The 16,252-nt window shown below is 57.2% G+C and overlaps 1 protein-coding gene and 1 long non-coding RNA gene across 3 annotated transcripts; both read left to right on the top strand.

Moving 5' to 3' along the window:
* Positions 1 to 3,014: 3,014 nt before the first annotated feature.
* Positions 3,015 to 4,969, top strand: LOC144943034 (uncharacterized). The gene is made up of 3 exons (XR_013639440.1): positions 3,015 to 3,128; positions 4,255 to 4,305; positions 4,880 to 4,969. It is a non-coding gene; the product is annotated as an uncharacterized LOC144943034 (long non-coding RNA).
* A 3,156-nt stretch (positions 4,970 to 8,125) lies between these two features.
* Positions 8,126 to 14,603, top strand: LOC144943032 (uncharacterized). Of its 2 annotated transcripts, none has more exons than XM_078870198.1 (5): positions 8,126 to 8,369; positions 8,977 to 9,076; positions 10,954 to 11,073; positions 11,412 to 11,444; positions 13,396 to 14,603. In XM_078870198.1, the coding sequence occupies exons 1-5, from the start codon at positions 8,343 to 8,345 to the stop codon at positions 13,485 to 13,487; spliced, it is 372 nt and encodes a 123-aa protein (XP_078726324.1). In that variant the 5' UTR covers positions 8,126 to 8,342; the 3' UTR covers positions 13,488 to 14,603. The 2 variants fall into 2 exon arrangements, with proteins under 2 accessions (XP_078726324.1, XP_078726323.1); XM_078870197.1 differs by having other exon boundaries at positions 10,954 to 11,085.
* Positions 14,604 to 16,252: the final 1,649 nt, after the last annotated feature.

Raw genomic sequence — 16,252 nt, 5'->3', positions numbered from 1 at the left:
CATCGCACCTGCGCATGAACACTGGACCTCATTCACCTCCCACGTCTCTGACTCACTCGGTGAATACCCTGGCCGTGCTCGCTCGCTCGCTCGCACGCACGCACGGTCACACCGTCGCTCAGACGCGGCCAGCAGCAGCGCTGGAGGCATTCCGGGAAAGGCTCGCGTCCGGGGCGTTTCTCGGTTGGACTATCAACACCCTGGGCCGTGACGTCACGGCCCCACCGCGGCGTGGTGCACGTGTCGCAGCCCTTGCGCCAGTCCCCTCCTGGACGAGCAGCCCCGTGACGCCGCTCACTGAATCGAACCACCCGCGCTGTGCGCCGACTTGGCCGCCGGAGTTTCCGTCATCCTCGTCGGGGGTCCCTCCTCCCTCCGTCTGGGTCCGCGTGGGGCCCCGCGCCTCGTTGGAGCCATGGGTCGGCCGCGATGCCAGGACCACGAGTTCGCCAGGGACAGCGTCGTCTGCGTCTCCTGCAGCAGCGCGGTGCCACTCACGCCGGGTACGAGGGGACCACGTCCACTATGACCCCCCCCCACCCCTCTCTCCCTGACCCCCACTCTCCCGGGTCCCGGTGTTTCCCCAGGTACCCCTCACCCTCTTTCCCCAAGTCCCCTGTTGTTTTCTACCTCTGATGTACAGCGCTGAGTCTGCTAATTTGAAAGGCGCTTTAGAATAAACTATTATTACTACTACCACCACCCAGAGCCCCGTGCCCACTACTCATCTCGGGTGCCCCCTCACCCCGACTCCAGACGTTTATTCCCACATCTATCGCTCCATCATCATCACCAGCAGCAGAATGGCCTCATGTCGGCTCCGGTGAGTTGGGTGTTACCACTCATTGTGGAGCGGCGCAAAGTTCACGGCACGGTAAGTTCACTCAAACAGTGGCCACGTGTGTCGTCGGCACACCAAGTAGGTAGCAGCGTTGTGTGTGGGGAGTGGTGGCGGCCACCAACATCAGTGACGATTTTATATTCGTAGCTGGTGCGGTGTGTAAGCATCACCACTGGGAAGACAAAGGCGACCGGGCGTTGTGCTGGCCAATCACACCCTCGTGTGCCATGCCGGACTTCATTGGTGCTCGCTAACAGCACTTGCCCTAACAGTCTGTTAAAGGCTATACGGGGGATCTTTGTGTGGGTAATTATAGAAGGTGGGCCGGGTGAACATAATGAAAGAGGCAGATGGGAGTGCTGTAGTTGGAACGCTCTACTTTAATATCTCCTCTGGGAAATCTCCTAGGAGATGGAATGTCTCGTTTCCCACGGTGTGGATGGACACCACCTAGGACACACGTTTGACATCTACCGTATAGCTTAACCAGCGTGATCATGGAACACCGCCCATGTGTCGAAAGACGCACGCGTGTGACCAGTGTTCACTCCCTCCGGCTAAACCCGTAGGGATGGGTAAAATATGTTGAACATTCACTGAAACGTGCTAAACGGGATCATGAAATAAACTCAACATTCGAAGAGACAGAAAGAGAAGGACCACGTGGATTCGAGAACACGCGCAGGTGAATGCAGAGTGCCGTCCGTGGGGCTTACGCCTGACGCGTCACGGCTACAAAGGATGGTGGCCGATCACGGAGACTCATCACGGAGTGGCAGCCGAGGATCGCGTCAGAGAGGCGTCCACCGGGGAGATGGAGCGATGGATTAATCTCGTGCGTAGGGCAAGGTGCTGGGTGGAGTCGGGGAGGAGGCGTTCATCCAGCAGCGGAATGACCAAATGGGCTTCCCGCACACCCTCCCCTTCTCCTGGACCCCGTTTCGTGACCCCCCCCTCCCTGCAGGATTCGGCTACACGAAACACTGCGGGCACGCCTCACCCGAGGGGGAGGGGGGCCCCCCTACGAAGCGTTGCGGCCCGGGGGAGTTCACGGGGGGGCTGGGGCTGTGCGAGCCGTGCTCGCGCTGCGGGGGCCCCGAGCGAGTCGCCGAGCCCTGCAGCCCCGCCAGGAACACGCGGTGCTGCCCCGAGGGGTGCGTGACGGGGAGGGTGAGGGGGTGGGGGTGACTGGGGGGGGGGGGGTGACGTCTACACTCGTTCAGTGAACTTCCTGCCGTGACCTTGGCTTCGTTAAGTTGATGATGCTAATGTTGGTGATATCAACGTCGAAGATGTTGATGTCGGTGATGTTATTGTTGATGACGATGCAGGCAGGAGGTGCACGACGGCTCGTGCCGCGGTAGGTGTTGCGATTGCTCCCTGATCCGGGGGGCCGAGGGGGGCGCGGGGCGGGACCCCGAGTGCGTGAAGAGGGAGCGCTCCCCTATCCACTGCCGCTACAGCAAGGCGGCCACGTGCCGAGGGGTGCCTGACACCGCCAGGCTCCCCGTGACCCCCAGGGTCCTCACGCTTGGTGGCATCACTCGGAGAATCGAGGTCCCCCCTCCTCTTCCACCTCCATCTCCACCCAGCTCGGGTCTTCAGGGAGCAGCAGCAGCAGGTTTGCGCCTGTGGGAAGATGACGAGGTGGTGGTGATGACCCTGACCTTGCCCTCCGCCCAAGCCCAAAGCCGACTCTGACTCTGAGGCTGACACGACCCTCGACTCGACCCTGAACACTCAGCACAGCCGACGTGACGCTCCGTCCCACCCGTCACACACTGCTCACGTCGGCCTCGACCTAGCTCCGAACCCTGATCCTAACCTCAACCCCAACCGCATCCCTAACCCTATGCCCGGCTCATAATCTCAACCCTATCTCTAACCCCCATCTGTATCACTAACCCTGACCTCTATCCCACAATCTGACCCCTATACTTGACCATAACCCCTGCCCCGCACTGTGACCCTTATCTCTGACCCGTATCCCTCACCGCGACGCCTGCCCCGCACTGTGACCCCGTGCTAGGTGGCTCCGAGGCGATGCTCCTCTTCTTCGCGAGTCTGGCTCTCTCGTCAATGCTCTTCATGCTGCTCGTGCTGCTCGTGACGCGCGGCCCTCGCTGCTGGAGGGGCCGCCCGCCCAACGGGGCCCGTGGGGCCCAGGACACCCGGGGGCAGGGATCCCTGGAATTGCAGGGAGGGGACCTGAAACCCCAACAGGGGGAAGCGTCTGCAGGGGACCAGAGCCCAATGCTGGATACCCACACCCCGCCGCTCCGAGAAGGTGAGGAACGCAGGCAAGAGAGCACAACAACATCAAGCGCCATAGTGCTGGTGCCAGGCTAGGTGCCCCTTGAGGCCGCGTGAAGTGTCGAACGCCTGCTGGCAGGAGATCACGGGACAGACCCAGGTGCCGTGGGTTAACTGACTGAGATGACTGGAAAATGCACCATCTGTACTCTCCACTGTGCCAGCTCGCTACGTTTTATTCGCCCGGCGCTCCGCTAGTTGTTGCGAGCATCACTCGTCTACCCTCCACCATTGTTGGAGGTCAACTGCCTCCCGCTACTCAGTAGCGTCCTTCACGAACTTCTTCCACAGCGGCCAATCTTGATACCGTTGGTACCAGTCATCGACAAGTCCACTCAGATCCATATCCCCCTTTAGGACATCAGCCCATCTCTTTTCCAGCCCGTGCCGCGCCCGTTTAGCCCCCTCTATCAGGCCAAACAGAAGCTGCTTGGACATGCGCTGGCTGGACATGCTGGCTGCATGACCCAACCAATCTTGCCTGTCAAAGGAGTTCACTGATGGTACTGTGTCCACACCTTTCAAAGATCTATAAGCTTTTCGCACAATCCAGTCCGGTTGAACCCATGATGGATTCAGAGAAAGTCAGCCTGAATGTTTCCAAATGGCGCAGATGTTCCTTTAGAGTTTAGAGGGCTCCATGTTTTGCAAGCGTAGAGCTGAGAGGGCATGACTGTGGCCAAGAGGACCTGGAGCTCCATATGGAGCGGCAGGCCAGGTAGCAGCTTCGACACAACGTTACGCAGGCGGTGAAACGATGCCGCCCAACTGATAGATGGCCATGAGCACACTGCGCATGTACGACAACTCCTCTCTCCACAACTGCTCCACCACTCATGGGGAATTGAGGTCGTGGAATATTTGATTAAATAAAATACCCAAGCGCTCTTCATACTTGCTCAACAGATGGTACAACAGGGGGTGGCAACTTCCTTGAGGGACAGAGTGCACGTGTATAGACGCACACACACGTGCTTGATATACCTAGGAACACACACATGTACACGCATTTGTGCACTTGTACACATACCTGTAAAAACATGCACACACACACGTACACGTGGACACGCACCTGCAGACGTCCATGTTTGTCTCTCCAGTGCCGCCTCTTCAGCGGACCCGGGAACAGGAGCTGACAGAGCGAATACACGGTGAGAGATGAGCACTCGTCAGCCGTCATCTATCCACTGCTGCACGAACGCCTCCCCAAGGCGTCCCCGTCTCTCGCGATGCCGTGCTCCATCGCGCCACCACCTCTTCCGCTCACCTTCTTTGTGTCTTCTCATCGACAGACACTTCCGCCCCACCACCTCTTCTATCCACCAAAGAAAAAGATGCCCCGTATAGCCTTATATACCTTTGGGGCAAGTGCTGTTAGCGAGCACATATGAAGGCCGGCACGAGGGGGGTGGGTGGCCAGTATCACGCCCGACCGCCTTTGTATCCCCAGTGGCGATGTTTTTACACACCGCACCAAGTACTCACTTGAGGCCGAGTCGACATAGGGGAGGCCCAGGACCAGTTCAGATAATCGTCACCGGTGTTGGCCGTGAGCGGGAATCGAACTCGAGTCGCCGGGGTCGTCCCGCAGCGCGCTAACCGCTGCGCCACGGCTCCCCACCACCCACCACCACCATGTCCTCTCCCCTTTCCACTCGTTTCCTCTGACCACTTAATCATCGCCACCTCCTCTTAACGTCCCCTCCTCCTCGCCCCCCTCGGCAGCCTCCCCGTGGTTCTCTCTCCCGCTGGAGCGCCTGCTGGACGCGCTGGATGTGTGCGACCGCCTCTCCCAGCTGCTGGACCCGGAGCTGCCCCCGCTCGCCTCCGCGCGCCACCTCGCCTCACGCTGCGGCCTCGAGCGCCACGAGGTCGCCGCGCTGGCGGCCCGCGGCGTCAGCCTCACCCGGGCCGCGCTCGAGGTGACGGCGGCCCGCGACCCCGGGGTCACCGTGGGCAGCCTCCTCGAGTCCCTGCTCCGCATGGAGCGGGCGGACGCCCTGCAGGCCGTGTTGGGCGCCGAGCCACCGCCGCGCCACGGTGCCGGCTTGGGATTCGGCGCGGATTTGAGCACCGCCGCCAACACCGGCAGCGGCGACACCGGGACTGGCGGCACCAGCGGCGGCGGCGGCACACAATGCGGGTGTAGTGGCCACGTGAACGGGAGCGCGTACAGCAGTGGCTATGGACGCGCCAAGGGGAGCGTGACGAGCGGTGTGGCGCACACCATGACCGGGAGAGCGGCGCTCCCCGATGAGACGACTCGCCCCTCGAATGGATACGCGGCGCACACGTGCGCGTGACCCGGCGCACACGTGCGCGTGACCCGGCGCACACGTGCGCTTGACCCGGCGCACACGTGCGCTTGACCCGGCGCACACGTGCGCGTGACCCGGCGCACACGTGCGCGTGACCCGGCGCACACGTGCGCGTGACCCGGCGCACACGTGCGCGTGACCCGGCGCACACGTGCGCGTGACCCGGCGCACACGTGCGCGTGACCCGGCGCACACGTGCGTGTGACCCGGCGCACACGTGCGCGTGACCCGGCGCGGGGTGGGGTTAGCGGCCCCTCTTCTGTCCCGGTGCTGACAGCAGTGAAGTCGTTGCGCATAGTGAGCACGAGGTGCAGACTGGCGCCCGCATCGAGAGAAGGCCCCTGCTGCTGCTGCTGCTGTCTGCGGCTCGACAAGATGAGCCTCGTGTGGTGAGCAGCAGGAGACCTCTCACCCCACGCACTCACCCCACGCACTCGCCCCACCCACTCACCCCACCCACTCACCCCACGCACCCTGCTGACACACTTGGCGCGTCTCCCCGTCATCGCTCCGAACACCGCTTGACGTCGTCTCGTGTTTGTGTCGGGTGGTGGAGGGTTCTTAGCGGTACGCACGGCTTTGGCCAGATCGTTCCGTCCTGGCCACCCTCCCCCCAATGAAAAACTATGAATCGTTATGAAGTTGTAAATATACTTACTTGTGAAGGGGGGGGGCGGGCTGGGTTAGGTGACTGTCGGTACGTTAATGCGGCCCAAATGGATACGCGGAAATCCCCCCGCCACCCACGATATGTTGTGTTCAATATTCTCTCGACGTTGGCAATAAAGGTCAGCGACAATCAGAAGACATTATTGTGTTTTTAATCATTGTACGTTGCCTGCAATGACGCACAGCAAAGACAACGCGAACGCTGAAACTACAACACGAAATGACAAGTGCGCAAATAAGTTATGGATGTGAGGTGCACGCGTGGCCTGACACCGAGAGACAGGAAGAGGAGGCACGTGGAGTAGAGAGCTCACGAGGAGGAGACGTCGCGCTGACCGTGACGGACAGGGGGACGATGGCTGCTGGCCAAGACCAACGACGGAGCGACAAAGGAGCGTCTGAATGTCTTTACGACGGACCTGTTCTTCACCCGAGGACGGCTGCTTGCGTTGTGGCCGAAACGTCGTGAGAATTGTATTTTATAAGGGGTTATTTATTTATTTTATTATCAAAAGAACAAAGAAGATGAATCCCTGAAGTCACGATAGCTTTAAATCGAAATCTGTTGTTGTTGTCGTATCCTCAAATCTTGTAGCTCAATTTTAACCCACTTCCCAATGTGGTATCGACTGCAAACTTGGTATACTTATGTCATACAGATGACAATACTATATTTTATCATTAAAAATAGAAAAAAATATTAAACCATCTTTTTTATATGTTATGTTTCGGCTTGGTTCTAATTGTCCACGCTCAACTGACGTTGGCCGTAAATCACCACGGCCGCCTTACGTTATGGCAAGCCTCGGGGCCACTTCCTGGAGTCGTGGAGTTTTGCCATTACGAGTACGGTACATTTCATTAAATCGTGTTTTTAAAAAAAGTATTTTAAAATATTACTTATTTATATCGAAGGACCGTGAGAGAGATTACAGTGGATAGAACATGGCCTTGGCATGATGATGCAACTCAAGTATTGGGCTCAAGTAAACCATCCGGTGCGCAGGAAGGTCAAGGGGGCCGCAGATTGGGCGACCGAAAGTGATTTGTAATCTCCATCCGGCCAATACGCAGATATCAGTCCCCGCTCGACATGCCGACTGATGACGACCAATGTGAACGTCGGTTATACATGTTATATACTCTGTATTTATCTTTACTACAACATATTGTATGGATGTAATTTTAACTTGAAAATGCGTGGAGCGGTGGTACAGTGGTTAGTGCACTGCGCTCTGACCCGACTCCCGGCCACGGCCAGCACAGATTGAGATCAGAACCTGCTCATGCCCCCCCCCACTTCACCGATCCCGACTGACCAGCGTGAAGTATGGTGAAAAAAAACCCATGACCGGCACGGCGTGGAAAGGCCTTCATCCAGCAGCGAACATTATTAGTTATGATAATTAATGGAGCAATGCGGCCAATAGAATGACGAGTTTAATCAGCGCGTCCTGCCTGCTGTAACGCGTGGCTCAGAACACGCGTGGTCCTTCACGGGACATGTGGCGCATAAAAAACCCGCAAAGTGCGCAAAGAAGCGTGGACAGACCCAGGCCGGGATTGCCCGTCGAGAGCGACGCAAGGCGGGAGGGGCACGTGGTGTGGATGAGAGGGGCACGTCGTGGGGATGAGAGGGGCACGTGGTGTGGATGAGAGGGGCACGTCGTGGGGATGAGAGCGCACACGCCGCGGTGTCGAGCGACGCACGGGTTCAGGGCCACAGGGGGGTGGCCGCCCATGGTCACGGGCGGTGGCGGATGGAGGAAGTCGACCGCAGGCCGAGAGGCCGCTTTCACCCACGAGGCGGCTCACGAGGTGGCGCCTGCCGCGCCATGGATGTGTTTGTGGTGGTGCCAGGGGCGGCCACGGCCACCACCACGGGGCCTCGTGACGACCTCGCGCCGCGTGGGGTCGCCCCGCCCTCGCCCCGCCCCCATGACGTCACCGCCAACCGCCCCCGCCCTTCTGCCCACCCGCCCCGCCCCCCCATGACGTCACCGCCAACCGCAATGCTCTCGCGCCGTCAGCTCAGCTGATCGCTCAGCTGACTGACCGGAGCCGCCTTTGTCTTCCCGGCCTGGACTGCCCCCTTCCCCTGCCGCCCCTCCTCTACTCCTTCTGCCCCCCCGCCCCCCCCGGGAGGCCGAGGGAGCGCCCCGTGCCCCCCGCGCAGCGAGAGAGGCGGCCCCGGCGGCTCCATGAACGCGACTCCCCCGACCCCGCAGGTACGGGGCCCCCCACTCACTCTCACTTCCGCGTCCCAGACACGGGGGGGGGCGGGGTTGGTGGCATGGGTCACGCGTACACAGCAGCCACATCCGCGTACATCTCCCCGTGTCTCCCCGTCCCCGTGTCTCCCCGTCCCCGTGTCTCCCCGTCCCCGTGTCTCCCCGTCCCCGTGTCTCCCCGTCCCCGTGTCTCCTCGTCCCCGTGTCTCCCCGTCCCCGTGTCTCCCCGTCCCCGTGTCTCCCTGACGGCAGAGGGGAGTACGAGGGGGGGGGGGTGTGGCGGAGTCGGTTATATGACAGTTCTGGACCTTCCCCGGGTCGACTCAGCCTTAAATTAGTACCCGGCCCGGTCTATAAACAGCACTGGGCGTACACTGTGCAGTGTGGAGACATCGTCACTGGGAAGACGTCGTCACTGGGGAGACAAATGCGTATCTCCGTGTCTGTGTACGCATTTGAGCGCAACACATGTGCCCATGTATAGTACTCGCATGTGTAGTACCCATGTATAGCACACGCATGTGTACGCATGTGCACATGCGTGTCCTCTACATGACACGTGTTCACGGCTCTGTTGTTTCCCGTGTGTCCCCGTGGGCCCCAGGTCTCCACTTTGAGGGGCCCAACCGTGAGCTCCGGCCCCGACGCTTCTGACAGCAGCACCCAGCTGGGGACCATCACCGTAGTCCCCTCAAAGGTCACAGGTACGGGGGGGAGGGGGCTGTGTAATCCATTGTTGTACTGAACTTCTATGCTCCCGCGCCTCTGCTCCCCGCCTTCACCAACCCGCACCGAGCCAGCGTGGTGAAGTATGGTCAAACAACCCCGACGACCCGCACAGGCGTGGGGGGAGCCCCATCCAGCAGTGGAGTGACAAAGGGGCGGTGTGGGAGCATCTGACGCTGTGTGTGGAACGGTAGTGCAGGGCTAGCAGTGGCTAGCAATGCACTCCTGCGCCACAAACCCGGTGATCCGAGTTCGATTCCCACTCACGGTCTACATGGGTGATGAGTATCTGAACCTGTCCTAGGTCTCAATTAGGTCGACTCAGTCAGAAATAAGTACCTGGGGTGAGTGTGGAAACATCACCGTGTAGAGAAAAGCGGCCGGGGTGGTTTTCCGACCACACCACTCCCTCGTGCGTCGTGCTGGCCTTAACAGGTGGTCGCTAACAGCATTTACTGTGTGCGCCATCAGTGATGATGACTCCCTGCCTTGATTCAAGAGCTTCCTCTTCTCTGCCTAGGGCTGACTTCCTGTGTCTGCCCAGAGTCTTGAAATGCAGACTTGATCCCCATTTATTTCCTCAGACTCACACAGAGACCCACACACTCACATAGAGACCCACACACTCACATAGAGACCCACAGACTCACACAGAGACCCACACACTAACATAGAGACCCACACACTCACATAGAGACCCACAGACTCACACAGAGACCCACACACTCACACAGAGACCCACACACTCACATAGAGACCCACAGACTGACATAGAGACCCACAGACTCACACAGAGACCCACACACTCACATAGAGACCCACAGACTGACATAGAGACCCACAGACTCACACAGAGACCCACACACTCACATAGAGACCCACACACTCACATAGAGACCCACAGACTCATACAGAGACCCACACACTCACACAGAGACCCACACACTCACATAGAGACCCACAGACTGACATAGAGACCCACAGACTGACATAGAGACCCACAGACTCACACAGAGACCCACACACTCACATAGAGACCCACAGACTGACACAGAGACCCACAGACTGACATAGAGACCCACAGACTCACACAGAGACCCACACACTCACATAGAGACCCACAGACTGACATAGAGACCCACAGACTGACATAGAGACCCACAGACTCACACAGAGACCCACACACTCACATAGAGACCCACAGACTGACATAGAGACCCACAGACTCACACAGAGACCCACACACTCACATAGAGACCCACAGACTGACATAGAGACCCACAGACTCACACAGAGACCCACACACTCACATAGAGACCCACAGACTGACATAGAGACCCACAGACTCACACAGAGACCCACACACTCACATAGAGACCCACACACTCACATAGAGACCCACAGACTCACACAGAGACCCACAGACTCACACAGAGACCCACACACTCACATAGAGATCCACAGACTCACACAGAGACCCACAGACTCACACAGAGACCCACACACTCACATAGAGACACAGACTGACATAGAGACCCACAGACTCACACACAGACCCACAGACTCACACAGAGACCTCTGGCTGTCATTGAAAATGTTTCTGTTTTACATTGAAAATGGTTCTGTACAGAGATGCTTAGACTGTATACGCCTCCTTCCGACTGGCACAACGAGCCCTGCTGAACCAGCCCGGTGTGGGTCAGGAGGCACCTGGAAGTTTGTCCGCTGCAGAAGCCGTGCTGCTGACACCGCACGACCAATGGGAATGAACCTGCCCGTGCGCGTACCCACGCGCGTGCCCGTGTATGTACCTGTGTATGTACCTGTGTATGCACCTGTGTATGCACCTGTGCAGGCATACAGACGTACGAGGTAGCGGTGGGGGTGGTGATCGCGGTGCTGCTCGCGGCCGTCCTGCTCGTCACGGCGCTTCGAGTCTGGCAGCAGCGAGTCCGGTGGAACGCGGCACACGACGGTACCTACCAAAGTAGGCACACTCCACGGCATCATACCACTCGCACGCTTCCACGCACCCCCATCGTACCACTCACACCCCGGCATCGTACCACGAAGACAAAGACACCGCACATCATGACACACACTCACACTCTACATCATAGCACACACACCCCCCTCGTGCTCTGTCTGCTATTGGTGTTAGTGCTATGGCAGGTGTTAGTGTTATTGCCGTGTGGTGTTAGTGTTCGTGCCGTGTGCTGCTAGTGTTAGTATCGTGTACGGTGTTAGTGTTCGTGTGATGTAAGTGCGCGTGTCCCACGTGTATGCGTGTCCTCACCTGTTCGTGTCTTGCAGCCTCGTTCGTGTTGCTGGAGAACAGTGAGGACGGTGAGTGAGGGTGGGAGACCCGGACCGCACACACACGCGCACACACCACACACACACACCATGCACACACACACCGTGCACACACACTGTTGCACACACACGCGCACACACCACACACACACACCGTGCACACACCACACACACACACCGTGCACACACACCGTGCACACACCACACACACACACCACACACACGCACAGTGCACACACCACACACACACACTGTTGCACACACACCGTGCACACACCATACACACACCATACACACACACCGTGCACACACACCGTGCACACACACCGTGCACACACACCGTGCACACACACTGTTGCACACACACTGTTGCACACACACTGTTGCACACACACTGTTGCACACACACTGTTGCACACACACCGCACACACTCCGCACCCTCCGTACACTCAAACTTTGTATTCAAAGTTTGGCTTTTCACGCTCTCCTCCTGTTCTGCACGGGGTTTCTTCTGGCTTCTACGGTTTCCTCCTCCCATAGCTCAACGCTGCAATGTAACCGTTATTGGCCAAACCGCTTCCCATTGCTCAAAAATCACCTGCAGATTATTCAACTGGGATCACACACACAGCAGCAGCAGCAACATCGCTCCTCCAGGGAACATTTGGCAGGACCCTCCTGAGAAAAAGGGTCTTGAGACTCGGTGAGAATTTCCTGGCTAAACGAGAGTACGAAGAAGGGAGTTTATGCACGAGCGCGGTCCGTAAGGAGGGGTCACGGTTGCGAGTGGCCATGAATGAGCCCTTGGTGTGGCGTTGTGCTGCGATCAGCTATCTGCACCGATCCAGCACTCCTGTTGCAATGACCAGCATGGTGAAGTATGGTCAAAACAACCCTCCCCCATGACCGACAACACGGTGTGGGGAGCCCTCCATCCGATTTGTTATCGTTCCCCCGCACCTACGACTAACATGGTTGGCTACGTACGGTGCGAAAGAAGTTCAACATACATATGTAGTGACGCTCGGACAACTTGAACTGTAGAGGTTTACTTATTTATTATTTAAGAAGACGCTCCATACAGGTAACTTGACTTGGACAGGGATAACGCACAAAACGCTTGGGCCAGGGATAACACACACATGACTTGGGCCAGGGATGGCACGCAAGTAGCGGCGACGACGCGAAGACAGCGGCGGCGTGAAGACAGTCGACCCCGATCCCACAGCAGGCCCGAACCTCGCCTCTCACCTCCTTTTATTGCCGGCGTGGCCCTCACTCCGCCCTCGGCCACGCCCCCTTTCTAGAATTCTCTCGCATTTTCCCGAACTTCCCAGATGGTTCCCTTCCCTACTTACCCCTCGTGACCACTAGGCCACACACTGTCCCTGCACCCGCACTGTCCCTACACATACAAAGAGGGCTGTACGTGAATCCGCCCTCGACACATCCGTCAACAAGCCGCGGCCTGAACGGCAGAAAGTATCCAATCGGCCGCGTTATGACGGCGCATGCGCCAACCGTCTTGCTTCGCAGCTTCCGCGTGCAGAGTCATCACCCGCTGTGATTGACATCACCCGCTGTGATTGACATCACCCGCTGTGATTGACATCACCCGCTGTGATTGACATCACCCGCTGTGATTGACATCACCCGCTGTGATTGTCATCACCCGCTGTGATTGACATCACCCGCTGTGATTGTCATCACCCGCTGTGATTGACATCACCCGCTGTGATTGACATCACCCGCTGTGATTGACATCACCCGCTGTGATTGACATCACCTGCTACGGTGACGTCGTCGCTAGCTAATTGCTGCCTAATCGACTAATGGCAGCTTTTCTTACGTAATATTTTTAGAGCGCCTTTACTCAAGGCGCTTGACATAGCTTATTAAGCGGTAACGTAAGAGAATGATTTAGATGGCAGGGGCGTGCATGGGCTGAGGAATGAGCTGCTGTCCATCGACTCGTTTCAGTCAATTACCGCTGGAACGACGCGGAGGTCGGAGCGGAGGAGAGGCGGAGCACGGGGGGCGGAGCCTCGGAGCCGGCCAGGCGGAGCCTGTGAGCGGAGTGGGCGGGGCATTCTTCAAAGTGGGCGTCGCCTCGGGTGAAGGGGGCGGGGTTTATGTGAAGTGGGCAGAGCCTGTGAGTGTAGTGGGCGGGGCATTTTTCAAAGTGGGCGTCGCCCTCGGACGAAGGGGCGGGGTTTATGTGAAGTGGGCGGAGCCATGAGCGGAGTGGGCGGGGCCACGTTTACACTGAGTCACCTTGGCACTTCGTGCAATTCCTGGCTGTGGCCGCCCAGGAATGTATTTTACCAAAACGTACTAAAGTGTTCCCTCTGGTGGTAAGTGGACGTTAAAGGCCTTGCCAAGTCTTCATTCGAGTTGCCAATTTTCTCTTTCAGTGTTATAGCCAAATGTCAAGTGAGAAAACAGTGATGACTTTCACCAATTGACTCGATGCCACGAGGTGCCCTTTAGATTGCAAGGTGCATCTCAGTGGTCCTGCACCTGGCTAAATAAAGGACGTCCGTCGCAAGAGGGAATGGATCCCAATTGTCTCTCAACGGGTTAAATAAGGAAAATAATTGGCCTCGTCGTGGAAAATATGAATAACAAAATAGAGAAGTAGGCAATGTCTCCCTCGCGCATCTGTACCCCCACATACATTTTTAAAAGTATTTATCCTCGAATTAAGACCCAATAACATCTCGCAGTTCAGCAGCATTGATTCAAGCGAGCCTGACTGATGAGGCACTGAGTGTTGAAGCCGGTCCGGAGTTTGTTCGAGCCAAGTCAATGCTGCTGACCTTAAGTGCTCCCAGAAGGCCGTGCGACCGAGGGCTTGTGTAAGAAATACTCGTTATGTTTAATGTGGAGGGACCGATATGTGAAGGAGATGTATTGTATGCTTATCTATTTGGTTAAAGAAAGGTCGTAAATCACAAGAGGCAATGCTCTGCAACGCGCCCTCACCTGGTAAAGCACATGGCAGCACTGTGCCGCTGTGGTCTCCGATCTGCCAATCGCCTTGGTGAGAGACCTTGCCCGTGACAACCACGCCGCGTGCTGATTGGGGATTGTAGTTCGCGCCATACTTGTTATCGGCAGCAGAACGTGCCATGTGCCAGTCACGTGACTTGACGCGCAGCTCGTCATTGGCTGTTTTTTGTGTAGTGGGGGGAGGGGGTGAGGGGGCTATGGGGAATTAATGGGGGATGGGAGGAGGGGCGCTGGGTTGGGTCCAGACTGGGGGAGGGGTACGGAGGGCTTTTGTCGGGATGCATGAGGGGTGAGGGGAGGGGCTGTGGGGGAGGGGCTCTGGGTTGGGCACAGTCGTCTCCTCGCAGCCCCCCCCCGCTGCGCTTTAGCTCCGTGCACGGTTTGCGCGTAGGCGCGACCACGGCCTCCTCGTTCGCGATTGGCTGCCGTGCGCCCTTGCCACGTGGCTTCCCACGTGCGTGCTCTGCACTATGCGAGTCTCTTCGTTTGCAACGATGACCCGGTGAGGGTGTTCGTGATGATTTTATTTAACGAGGTATCAATACGAACGTGAGAGACGGAGGAGGTGTTCTGATGTCGGGTTAATAGAGCGACTGCTGTGAATTCTGATCAAACAAAAATGCGATGCACAACCAAACAACAACCACAACAACAACCACAACAACAACCACAACAACAACCACAACAACAACCTGCATCTTGGCCATATATTACGTAACCAGCGCAATAATGAACGACCCAATACCCCGCAACAGCTCATATCAAAATGTATTACAAACACTTACAACTGAACAATATTAAATTAAAACAAGACCAACGCATATCACTAAAATGTATAAACAGTTACCAAAGAAATTACCCAAATCACAATCGAACAGCAAGAACAATCAACTAAATACGTGGCACATGTATGTTGTGTGTTGAACTTCTTTCGCACCACACGTAGCCAACCGTGGTAATCGGAAGTGCGGGGGAAGGACGACAAACATTACCCCACGTGGTGTAATTTAAACATAATTATATGGGGGGCAGGGGGTGCTGACAAACACAATAACAACATTAACGATCACAACAAATACCACAACAATCAACATTAACCATAATCGATAAACAATCACACACACAGCGACAGCGGTGATTACAACCCGTGTGGTGGGCACGACGACACCGCCACGCGTTGCCTGCTGCTCAGTCCGCTGCTGCTGCTGCTGCAGCAGTAGTCGTCATTGTGTTGGTGTGTGTTCGTTTTGATTTACGCGCTGCGCAATAAAATCATCAAATAATACCACGCGTCTCTCTTTACGTGTAACCGTCCCCGTCATACGAACGTGGAATTTCCAACGCCAGCTGAGATGACCCGCCGTTGGCCGTAAGGCGGCAACAGCGACATTTGCCCCGTGGTTGTCACGGTGCAGGGATGGGCCATGCCGCAATGGCGCCAGGATTCTACCTCCGGGCGCGGCAGCTGAAACGATGGTCCAAGTTTCCTAAACGCTCCCCCACCCCCACCCCCGAAACCGCCTCTGTGCACCGCACAGTAAGAATGGCTGCAGCCTGAACCGGCAAGGGTGGCGGTAGCGTCGATCCCCGGCTCGGGCCCCTCTCTGTGGACTGTGAAGGTTTATCTGTCGGCCCCTGCTCTGGATGGGTTCCTTCGGGTCCTCCGGTTTCATCCTCCCATAGCTACCCCCCCCACGCGCCACAGAGGACCCGGTATTGGCTAGACATCTCAATGCCGACATCGCCTGCAAATCACTCGATTGGGATCACACATATAGCAGCAGCACCATGACTTATCTGCTGCGAAACCATGGCAGTACCCTCC

The sequence above is a fragment of the Lampetra fluviatilis genome, chromosome 29, assembly GCF_964198595.1.
Source record: "Lampetra fluviatilis chromosome 29, kcLamFluv1.1, whole genome shotgun sequence".
NCBI lineage: Eukaryota > Metazoa > Chordata > Hyperoartia > Petromyzontiformes > Petromyzontidae > Lampetra > Lampetra fluviatilis.
Note: the sequence above shows the minus strand (reverse complement) of the source record. Positions and strands in the feature narration are given on the sequence as shown.

Excerpts from the sequence above, each read along its gene's own strand:
- LOC144943032 (XM_078870197.1), top strand. The coding sequence starts at position 8,343 with ATGAACGCGACTCCCCCGACCCCGCAG. Across the intron at positions 9,077-10,953 it reads AGTCCCCTCAAAGGTCACAG|GCATACAGACGTACGAGGTA; the intron begins GTACGGGGGGGA and ends GCACCTGTGCAG. Across the intron at positions 11,445-13,395 it reads GCTGGAGAACAGTGAGGACG|TCAATTACCGCTGGAACGAC; the intron begins GTGAGTGAGGGT and ends GACTCGTTTCAG.